This window comes from Calonectris borealis, chromosome 15 (genome assembly GCF_964195595.1).
Source record: "Calonectris borealis chromosome 15, bCalBor7.hap1.2, whole genome shotgun sequence".
In the NCBI taxonomy this organism is placed as follows: domain Eukaryota; kingdom Metazoa; phylum Chordata; class Aves; order Procellariiformes; family Procellariidae; genus Calonectris; species Calonectris borealis.
This window is the reverse complement of record NC_134326.1, coordinates 3,742,371-3,753,649: the sequence shown is the minus strand read 5'-3', so window position 1 is coordinate 3,753,649 and position 11,279 is coordinate 3,742,371. Positions and strand designations below refer to the sequence as shown.

Sequence of the window (11,279 nt, the reverse complement as noted above, 5' to 3'; positions counted from 1 at the left end):
GCCTTCCCATCCGCCCCCGCGGGAGCGCGCGGACAATGAGCGGGGGGCGGGCGGCGGGCCGGCGCCGTGCGGCGCGGCAGGACTCTCGCGAGAGCACGGTGAGCGGCTCCCACCTCTCGCGAGACCCGGCCCGGCGGCGCCTCCCTCTCCCCCGCCCGGCCACATCCACACACGGAGGGCGGGGCTGGCGGCCGTAGCCAGCGAGCGGAGCGGAGCGGCGCGGAGGCGAGCGGCGCGGAGCGGGGCGGCCGCCGCCGGGCACGTGAGCGGGCGGGCAGCGGGCGGGCGTGCTCTCGCGAGCGTGGCGAGACGTGCGCGGGGCTCGCGCAGCCGCCTCCCTCCCTCCGTCCCTCCCCTCCCCCGCCGCTGGTGCGACAGCGAACGGGAGGCGCCGCCGCGCTCCCATCTCGCCGCCCCCGGCCCGCAGGTAGGAGCGGCGCTGCGGCCGCCCCCGGCTCGCCGCCATGTTGGGAACCGGCGTCGGCGGCCGCCGCTCCGCGGGGGGGAGGTGGGGAGGCGGGGGTGGACGTCCGTTAGGAGCGGCCGGGGGGGAGCGGGCCTGGCGCGCGGCGGCAGCGCGCATGCGGGAGCGGCGGGCCCGGCCCGGCCGGTGCCGCGGCCCCGCCGGCTGCCCCACGGGCCGCCCGCAGCGCCAGCCGGCGCCCCCGCCCGCCGCCTGGCGGTACTGCGGCCGGGCCGGGCCGCGCGGCCTCCGGCGGGCCCGAACAAAGCCCCGCGGCCCGGCCCGCCGGCGCCCCGCCGCCCCCCCTTGCTGCACCGCGGCCGGCCGCCCGCCGGGAAGGGCCGGCTCCGGCGGCCGTGCGCGGCCTGCGCCGGGGGCGCAGCGGCGGGCCGGGAGCGCCCCGTGGGCCCTGCCCGGCGCTCGCTGAGGGCGGGAGAGGGGGTTCTTCGCGGGTGCGCGGTGTTTCGGCACGTAAAACGTGTTTTCGGGGGTGACCCCAGCTAAAACCACGCTTCGCCCGCCGGCTGCAACCACCGGAGCGCCCCGCTAGCGCTCCTGGTTCCGGCTGGGGCCTCACAGTCGGCATCTTTCCTCCCCAGCCCCCAAAAACGTCCACTCGGAAGTTAAATGGCATGTCGGTAACGTGCATGCCGCCTTAACGTCTCTGAAGGCCGTTAGTTTCAAAAACTGCTGGTTTTGATGTTTATCTGGCATTAAGAATTAATGAGTTGAGCATTAAGAATACTGGCAGTGGAAGCATCCGTTTGACTCCTCTTTCTGCTCAGTTTCACTTTCATATAATTTAGGCTGTGGTTACAAATCATGCTGCAGGGATTTTTTTTTTTCTCCTCCTGTGGTGGATTAATAACGTTCTATGTTTTTTATGTACATATTTTGTTTCCAGAGCCGAAGTAATGAGATATAAAGTTCACCTATGCTGAAAATAAGCAAAAGTTAAAAAGAACTTTCTGGGAACCTGAAGAACTGCTTTGTTCTGATAAATCAAGCATTTATGCTGTAGAAAACAAGCTAAAAAATCCCTCTTTTAAATGTGGGGCTTTTTTCCTTTCCACGAAGCATACCTTTGGGAAAAAAGTATCTGATACTTTTTTTTAAACAATTGAATAGTCTTTATTCTTTTTACTCAGCCTTAAATTCTTGGGGTTTTTTTGAACTATCAGTGGAGTAGGTGGTCCTGACTTCCTAGAGTAAGATAAGTAGGGAGCAACTCTTGTTGAAAATGTAAGTCTCTTAAAGCAGTCTGTGTAGTTTTCGTGCCTCAGAAGAGGAAAAGGGAGTGTTTTCTGATACTTCTTTATAAAGAATCTGTTCATCCAGTGGTTTAATCTTCCTGAATTTTGAAACATGTTAATACATTGAAAACTTTAATATATTAAAATCATACATTATTTTTTCAAAATGTAGTGAAATGTATATTAACACTTTTAATGTATTACTGAGAAATTAGTGAACTTCTGTCTTGAATTTAGCAAAAAAACACACAAAATGATTCATTACTGAATTACATGGAATAATTAAATTTGAGTGAGGATACTGGCACTTGAGCCTTGTCCAAGTGTTTGTTCAGTGGTAACCCAATATCTGTACTTTTATATTGTGCACTAGGTAAGGAGATGAAATCTGCACAACAAATTCAAGAATTTTGATTGCTTCCTAATGATTCTGGTGAGGCTTGCAATGTCACGAGCCTTTTTTGTGTGTTTGTTTTAAAGAAGCTGTCTGAAGTTGCTGTGTATTGAAAACTTCAGTTTCCAGTGTTTTGCATGTATCTAGGTGTTGCGTACATCCCAGCACTAAATGATGGGAAGACTAACGAAGAGGAATTCCTAAATGCATCCTTAAAATGTGAATATCCATGTTCCTAAAGATAAAAACTAAAAGCCAATTAAGGAGGAGGGAAGAAGAGTCAGTCTTTGAGGCTCCAAACTAAATTAAGGATCCATGGTATTATGATCCATACAACTGAAATATGATTGCCACCTGGTTTATTCAGGACTACACTGAAATAAAAATGCTCCTTAATTTGGTGGGAAATAAAGAAGTAAATACTGTCTACTACCCTCCTCTGTGACTTGCACATATCTCTGCGGAGAGTTTTGGTGAATGCAAAGATATTTTATAATCTAATACTTGACAGTGTCCTGGGTAGCTCAGCAAATCTGGGGGAGAAGCTGTTGTAAGCAAAGCTGCAAAGAAATTATTTCCATTCAATTTATTTGTGGATTTATGAGTGTATTTTTGTAGCCTCTATGCTGCTTGCATTCTTCCTCAGTGCTCTAAGTCAACAAGTCTTGAAAACAAAAGCAAATACCTCACAATATTTCTGAACTAATTTAGTTTGCGAGTGTTTAAGTACCATATTGTGTAGTCATAACTTAAACAAGAGAGTTTTTATTTTGAGCACTAAAGCAGTCAAACAGTCCCTTGATTCTTCTCTGTAGCTAGAATACATGTCTATAACCGCATGCAAGATTTCAGCTGGGAAAGAATGCGATTTTATCCCTGCTCTGAAAATGCCTGGAGGCAGACTTACATTCACTGATTAGTCAGAAGGCTTTTTAATCACTTACCAGATCAGAATACAGAAGTGTTCTGTTTTGGTTTTTAAAAAAAAGAAGTTAAATTGGTTCTCTGTTACACTGATTAACTCTCTGATACGGTCTGTCTTTGGATCACTTTATGTATGACCTAATTTTTTTTTAAAAATGATTATGGTATGTTTGTCAAAGTTTTGGTGCCTGTGAGACTATTCATCCCCAAAACTGGTGTGAATGAATAGCGATTGTCTCCTCGCTTTGCCAAGTGCATGAACATACGGCCGTTATTACCAGAGCTTCCAATCTAAGATCCTACATCATTCTGCAATGACTCTGTTTTTGGCAGACCCTTCTGTTTCACCAAGTCTTAATGGCTTCACGGAGCTTTTCGTAGGTGCCGGAACCTGTGTGCATCCATCTTGCTGTAGAGGTGGAGCTCTGAAGGTAGTGACAAAGAGCGGGCTTACAAGTAGTGGGAAGGAGGGCATGGAAGACATAGAGGTAATCATGTGTTTATGGAGCGGTCAGTACGCGTGATAGCAGTTATTCTACATGTTCCTGGCTGTTTCTATTTTCCCTTGCTAAAAGTACACATTTTTTGCCTCCTCTACTCTTTCTGTACTGTTCCTTGGACCCTTTTTTCACTTCTGTTGTTTCTGTAAAGGAATAAATGCACTTTTTTCCATGCGCTTCTTACGAAAAGAAGGATGCTTGAATTTTTTAAATTACATAACAAGCAGAAATAGGAAATCAGCATCTTTTACAGTGCTCTTTTCTGCATTCAAACGTTGAAAACTGTGTAAGTTCTTTTAAGATTCTTGATTGCTAAACTAGTCATTTTAATTCCCCATTTATAAAAATGTCTTTTTCATATGTAATACTTCCCTGTTCTGAAGCAATCCTCTGTTACAGTAACTTCAGATCTCAGATTACGTGCTCCTCTGATCAAGCAGGTCACTGAGATGAAGCTGAACATAATCCTAAGAAATAAAACTCTTCCAGTTGTTCTGCAAGGCCTGAAACAGACTGTCTAATCTGTGCACAAAAAAAGCACATGCATCCAGTGTGCCAGGTGCTGCTCAAATTTTTGAGGTCGTGACCTTTGAAGATCAGTTGAACAAGATGAGTTGTTTTCTTGCATATTAAATAACCACTCAATACTGGTACCTGAAATGGGTGATAATCTGCATTTTCTGTAAGGCTGCTAGACAATTCCCCCTTTGCCTTTGGAAAAACAGTGGCCTTTTCTGTATTATCCAAGTTAAAATTATCCCGTAGACTTCAAATCCGTTGCAGTCGGTCATTCAGCAGCTAGATAACATCTGCTTCTAATTTCCTTGCAAGTTCTTGTTTTTACTACCATTATTTCTCAGAGCAACATAGGGAGCTGTCTGTCTAAATTTTTCACTTGAACTTCCAGATCTCTTCTGTTAATAACCTTTTTTGCCATGATGTCTTGGAGACAGTTTTGCTGAGAAGCATATTCTTCTATTTGCTGAGAAGAATTCTTCCATAGCATAATAGATGGCTGCAAAAGGGATTGCTGCACTGAGTATAACACATAAGGGAGGAGAAGAAAAACCTGTAAATTTTTATCCAAAGAGCAAGGATTGTGGATGTGAAACTCTGAGACTTTTTTCCCAAGGGTGTACAGTCTTCAAAAGTCTTGTGTTGTTACAAACTGAGGGTGTGTTTTTCAGCTTGCAAATTATTTCATGTTTTTACCATAATTGAGTTTATTTGATTAAATTCAGTGTGTTTTGAGTACTCTTGTTTTTGAAGTGAAAGTGAAACTGACTAGAAAGTGAAAACAGTTATTTTTCATTTTTGAGACTTTTCTATAAATAGTGGAAGAGGAATAGGTAAAAGACGAGTTGTTCTAAGAACAAGATATTATAACTTTAATATTAAGCACAGGTTAAAAAAACCTGAAAGAGGTAGAAGGAATAGGGAGCTAGGGAATTATTTTCAGCCTACTGGTGTTCCATAAAAGGTGGTAATCTAAGGTTATCGTGTTCAGCACGATCAATGTATCCCAAGAATTCACTGAATTAAACTGTTTTCAGGAACAAAATTAATACTTATGTGGAGCAAGAGTTCTATAAGTTTTATTGAAAAGAGTTTATAATCAGTTTTACATTAAAAGAAAAACCTTCTACAGTGTTTGAAAATCAGCCTCATTTTGGCCTTTATTTGGTAGCAGTGTATTCTGTAGGATTCAAATTTCTTATTTTTGTTGTCTGCCTTTACAGAAAACTCTTTTGCAACTTGTAGATATAAAATGTTTTTTTCATTGTCCGCATTTGTCTGGAAATCTAGTAACATTTTGACTTTCAACTGACTTCAAGATTGCTTTATATTATATATTTTCAAATCTTAATATGGCCAAATTTCTGTCCACAGATCTTAAAAATGTATATCTGAAAGCCTGTCTGTTCCCAGTATAGCTGAAATTACATGAAGAACAATTAGCATAACACTTTCAACTCGGCTAAATCATGTCTGGATCTTTAGACAGCTTTGTTCAGTCATACTCATCTTGTTGCTGTGACTCAGTTGATGGCACACTTGCTTAAAAGCTGGCATTGGTCCGTGGGAACCTGTCTCTATCAGATACTGACATGAAACCTTTCGGAAGCGATCAACGCAAGAAATGCCACCTCAGAATCGCATATTAAACCTGACCATGTGGAAGTTAAACATTCTTTGGTATGATTTTTAGAGCTCTTCCCCTACCTTGTTTTGTTTTCTTCATCTGATCTTAAAGAATGGGGATGGTTAGGAGTAGAGTACAACAGCAGTTGCAAGATGACAGTGATGTGATAAATAGTGATTTTTGAGGATAACTCAGAAACTTAGTTTTTCTAAGTCCTCCACTTGAATACCTGATTAGGTATAGGGCAGTTCACTGGCTAGCACACCAACTGCCAACTTTATATTCTGTCTTCATCATACAATTGTCGTACTGTCCCACTTCATGCTTTTTCATAAGATTGTCCCTCTTTGTTTCTTTGTCTCGTTTTTCCCCCCATCTTTACTGTGGTTTTTTTTTCCTCCCCTTTGCTTCTTTCTTCTGTGGGTGTTTGCAGCAGCAGCACAGTATGGTTATATAAAACCTCCGTGCGTATGTGGGGTCAAAGCATGGCATGTAATCAGGTTCTCTGCAGCCCAGGGCCGTGACAGACTGGGATGTGATGGGGTTTGTTCTCTGCTAATCTCTCCAGAGCAGCGGACAATGAACTGCCAGTTGAAAATTGTGACAGGAGGATTAGTGAGCATCTGTTCAAAGAGGAAGAGTGGAGAACTTTCCTGATTTAGTGAAAACTTGAATAGTGCAGGTCCTTGCATTAACAGCAGGATGCACCGTGCCTTTCCTGACAACCACATGGTTGTCTGCTGAATCACTGTCAGGGTCTGGTTTGTAAAGCTCTCTGGAATATCTGATTTTATGAAGAATCCAGTAAGTTCAGTTTCAAACCATTCTGTAAGTGTGTGAATGAACTAGAAGAAAATTTATATGTAAAAATGGAAGGAGTAAGGATTAACTTGTAAAATTGTCATAAAGTGCTTTGAAGATTACTGAATGTATGTAAGCTAAAACACAGTACCCAAAAAAGGCTTGGTTTTTACAATACAGTTCTTAAATGCTTTCTACTCAGGTGTTCTTTAGTGGGGTCAGCCTGTGCTGGATATCTCACTTAGAATTTGCCTCATCTGCTCTCCGTATGTTCTTGTTTTACTGTTTTCCTCTGAAGCTTTTTGCAGTGCTTTTCTGTCTTCTGCCTCCGATACTTTTAAACTTACTTTCATCCCCATGTTTCTCAATTTCTTATTCTTAACCAAATGTTACACAATTAAGCTTACTTTAAGTGACTCCAAAGTACGTGGATCTTAAAAGCAGAGCTGGAATATGAGTTCAGATGTACTGATAACAGAATATGTAGCAAACTGTATAAAGCAGTTACTTTTCAAAGGTGGAGTTCTGTGTGGATTTTTGTGTCCTTTATGTATCTCTCATGGAATCCATTATTTTTCTACATAAATGCATAATTTTGTAGCGCGCTGTTACTGAGAAAGAAAACCCAAATGCTTTTCGACTTGAAGTAGAAAAAACTTTACGTGCTATTGAAACAGGGCTCTGGATTGAGTAGGCAGTTGGGATAGATACATGCTCATAACCTTGACCTTTTTTCTTCTGTTTCCAGTACAAGAGAAATTGCCTTCTGCAGAACTGGTCTCTTCAAGGAAAAATCCTTGCTTTCATTTTGTCCTTTTCACTTCTCCCCAAACGTACCTGTTCTCTTAGAAGCCGATTTCATCTGGAGCTGTGCAATTTGTGCCTGTTTCTTTTTCAAGTGATTGTGTTTTATGTGCATCTGAGTGGCAGTGTTGGAGAGGCAAAACTGCTCTGCAGAGATTTGAAAGGGCTTTACCACATCGGGGACCCAAGAAGAGCGTATTCCTGGTGGAATGTTCTCATCTGTGTTGAATTGCTTTGAAGTTTGTGTATCCCAGGGCTGAAAGAGTATGGGGAGAAGTATTACAGTTTATTTCTGCTCTGCACTAAAAAGAAAAAAGAACATTTTATGAAATATATCCATTGTACCATAAAATATACTGTGGATATTGATACACTGTTTAGTTAAAACCTCGAGTAAATGCAGTTGAACCAAATATTTAAATACGAGGTTAGTATTTCAGTGGGACACGGGGCAGATCTCTCTCTCTTACGAGTATTGCTTTAGGATCTTTAACTACCACATGTGGTCATGGTATGAAAGTGTCAGAGCTGAACCAAGGAAGCAGCAGTATGCTGGTACGAGACAGGGACGCCGCTGTCCTGCAGGGCTGGCTGGGGCGCAGTGCCATCTCCTGACTCACCTAGAGCCTCTTTCTGCAGGAGTAGGGTTTTCCTTGGGTCTCCCATCCCAGTACTAAGCCTGACCTTGTTTAGCTTGAGGTCTGAGAGGACAGGCTGATGTCACGGCTGCAATATAACAGAGTAAAGAGTCACTTCCCAAGTGCTGTTATCCGTATAACTGCAATTTGAGCAAGAGGTCTTGTTTACTTCCTGCAAAATTTAAAACTTATTTTTCTTGTTCACATCTGTCTTCACATCGGTAATTTGAATTTTACTGCATAAAGATTGAATATTATGTTTGGTCTTATTTACCAGATCTTACAGCAGAAACTTTTTGCCCAAACTTCAGTTACTTTTAACTTCCTTTCGTCCTATTCTGTGGTGGTATAGGTTTCATTTTCAAATATGTATTATATGCCAAAGTCATCTTGGATTCTATGGGCTTAAGTTTTTTTGTGGTCTTCTCATAGACACAGTACAGTAATGTAGGGTATAAACAAAACCATTAACCAGAGATCAAGGCTTATATGCTGGTAAACTTTAGATGCTTTCAGACATCCCAAACTTCTGAAATTCACTTGTCTTCGGTATGAAAGTAGCTTTTTGTAGAAGAAGAGTAGTATGTATAGGAAACACGACTGTATTTTTATCTGAAATAATAAATGTAGGTTCTGGGTACCTCTTGAATCTGTTAAGTTATGTAATAAAAGCCTTGTAAGATTGAGATCTTTAATGTTTTTAGATCAACATGATGCATAAGTTTAAAACTGCATCTGTTTAAAGGGATTTATGACTAAAACTGCTTGTTTTTCTACAGAATTGTCTGGTGTTTCTCAGCTTGAAGAAGATCTGCGGTCATTATTGATCCTCTTTCTTGGCGTTACCATTTTTGAAGTGAAGTTTGCCTAGCTTTCTAGTGTGAGCTCTCTTTTCAGCCATCTTATAAAAAAAAGAAAAAAATTTTTTTGATTCATAAAGTAGACAAGTTATAGTTCTACAATGTCCAAGTCATTCCAGCAGTCATCTCTGAGTAGGGATTCACAAGGTCATGGGCGTGACCTCTCTGCAGGAATAGGCCTTCTTGCTGCTGCTACCCAGTCTTTAAATATGCCAGCATCTCTTGGAAGGATGAACCAGGGTACTGCACGCCTTGCTAGCTTAATGAATCTTGGAATGAGTTCTTCATTGAACCAACAAGGATCTCATAGTGCACTGTCTTCTGGTAGTACCTCTTCCCATAATTTGCAGTCTATATTTAACATTGGAAGTAGAGGTCCGCTCCCTTTGTCTTCTCAGCACCGTGGAGATGCAGACCAGGCCACTAACATTTTGGCCAGCTTTGGTCTGTCTGCTAGAGACTTAGATGAACTGAGTCGCTATCCCGAGGACAAGATTACTCCTGAAAACTTGCCTCAGATCCTTCTACAACTTAAAAGGAGGAGAGCTGAAGAAGGTTATGGTAGAGATGGCAGATCATCCACACGGGAACCACCGTACAGAGTACCTAGGGATGATTGGGAAGAAAAAAGGCATTTTAGAAGAGATAGCTTTGATGATCGTGGTCCTAGTCTCAACCCAGTGGTTGACTATGACCATGGAAGTCGTTCTCAAGAATCTGGTTATTATGACAGAATGGATTATGAAGATGACAGATTAAGAGATGGAGAAAGGTGTAGGGATGAATCTTTTTATGGTGAGACTTCGCATAACTATCATAAATTTGACAGTGAGTATGACAGAATGGGTCGTGGTCCTGGTCCCGAGAGATCTCTCTTTGAGAAAAAGAGAGGTGCTCCTCCAAATAGCAATATTGAAGACTTCCATGGATTCTTACCGAAGGGTTATCCCCATCTGTGCTCTATATGTGATATGCCAGTTCATTCTAATAAGGTGAGTTATGCACCAGATACTTCTATTTTCCTTTACGTTGTAGTATCTGTTCTGTTTTTACCTATTTCTTTAATTATTTCTATAGCCTGGTTGCTTTTGAAATGATCTGAAAGTTGGTTTGAGAGTAAAAAAGGCACTTGGTTTATTTACAAGGTAATTGTTAACAAACACTGTAAACCAGGGCTTTACATTAATGTATTTTGTTTGCCCAGATTGCTTAACTTCAAGTCAAACAGCTATCATCTACTGGGATATCTTATTTGTATTTTACATCTACATGTTCTCTTAACCACAAACATCTGGCATTCAAGCAGTTTTTGGGTGGGTTTTTTATTTTTTGTTGGTTTGGGGATTTTTTGCAGTGTATCTACTGTGCTATTCAGGAAGCTAGTTTCAGCTCTCCTCCACATCTGTCTTGATTGCTGATTTATATGTAGTTAAGATGCATTCTTGCACAGTTCTGCTTTTTCCCTGTCCAAAGGGAAAGAGTTAATGTAGAGCCCTGGCACTTATTTGCAAAAGTAAAAACCACGTTTTAGATTAGCTCATTCTTGCCTTTTTAATTTCACTTTAACACTCTATCTCATACTATGGCTGAAATTTGTCGTCATTTTTCTCCTTTTTCACAACTTTCTTAGACACTTCAGACTCACTTTTTATTGTCACATGTTGCATCTATCCCTGTAGACTCTCCGAGCAATCAGTCTGCTGTTGCAGTATCCTGCTCTGTGTTCCTAGTAGTGTTCTTTACTTGGCTCGCCAGTAGAGTGGATCTTCGGGTATATTCGGTTATGCTGAGACTTCCCTCTTAGTTTATTCACGAGTAGTTCAGCTCTCTGCAAAGGTAGCGGGTTACTCAAAATGGCCTGTTTATTCAGACATTATTTTCAGAGCCTTCTCACTTTCAGCTGTTCCAATTTTACTCATCTTGCTGATTTTCAGTATACTAGGCAATTTAATTGGCTAATTGGGTAATACAGTGCCCCTCTTGTCACAATTAGTGGCTAATTAGCTTGAAGGCCTTCAATTGAAAATATAATACATGCTATTACTGTAAAATTGATACAATGTGGAATTGCTGTTACTAACTATTTCTTTACAGTTACCTCTCAAAAAGTGCTGCTTCTGTACATCTGATCTTTTTGAAACATGAGAATTATTCTGTCCCTGCAAGGAAATGACCACACGAGTTTTAGAGCACACACTGTACAACTCCGGCTGATCTGACAGTTTATGAACTTGTGTTGCTTTAATTACTTTTTATATAAAATAATCACAGTAATCCGGGTTTCTTGTCTCCTATATTTGACATTTATTTTCATAAAAGGTTTTAAGTGTTAACAGTTTAGATGCCATGCTCAGTTCTGTAAAAGGACTTCATTTGGTTAGATTGAAAACATAAACTTCTGAGGCCCTTGAAGATGGCAACCAGTAATCCTGTAAGTAGGGTTCTTTTTAGCACTCTATTTTAAAGCCTCGTGGTTCTTAGTCTGCTTTGGTACGAAGA

At 41.9% G+C, this 11,279-nt stretch overlaps 1 protein-coding gene across 12 annotated transcripts in view; it reads left to right on the top strand.

Annotated features, from left to right (window-relative positions):
- The first annotated feature begins 18 nt into the window (after window positions 1-18).
- The window catches only part of MATR3 (matrin 3), a 27,420-nt gene continuing 16,159 nt past the window's right edge, over window positions 19-11,279 (top strand). For 2 of the 12 annotated variants that reach the window (XM_075164047.1, XM_075164045.1), the window contains exons 1-2: window positions 168-427; window positions 8,700-9,772. In XM_075164047.1, coding sequence (XP_075020148.1) covers window positions 8,882-9,772 — 891 coding nt within the window. In that variant the 5' untranslated portion in view covers window positions 168-427; window positions 8,700-8,881. Of the gene's footprint in view, window positions 99-166; window positions 428-2,089; window positions 2,150-2,232; window positions 2,330-3,367; window positions 3,523-5,429; window positions 5,731-6,454; window positions 6,482-8,699; window positions 9,773-11,279 lie in introns of those variants that run through there. The other 10 variants (XM_075164046.1, XM_075164052.1, XM_075164057.1 and 7 more) reach the window with 10 other exon arrangements.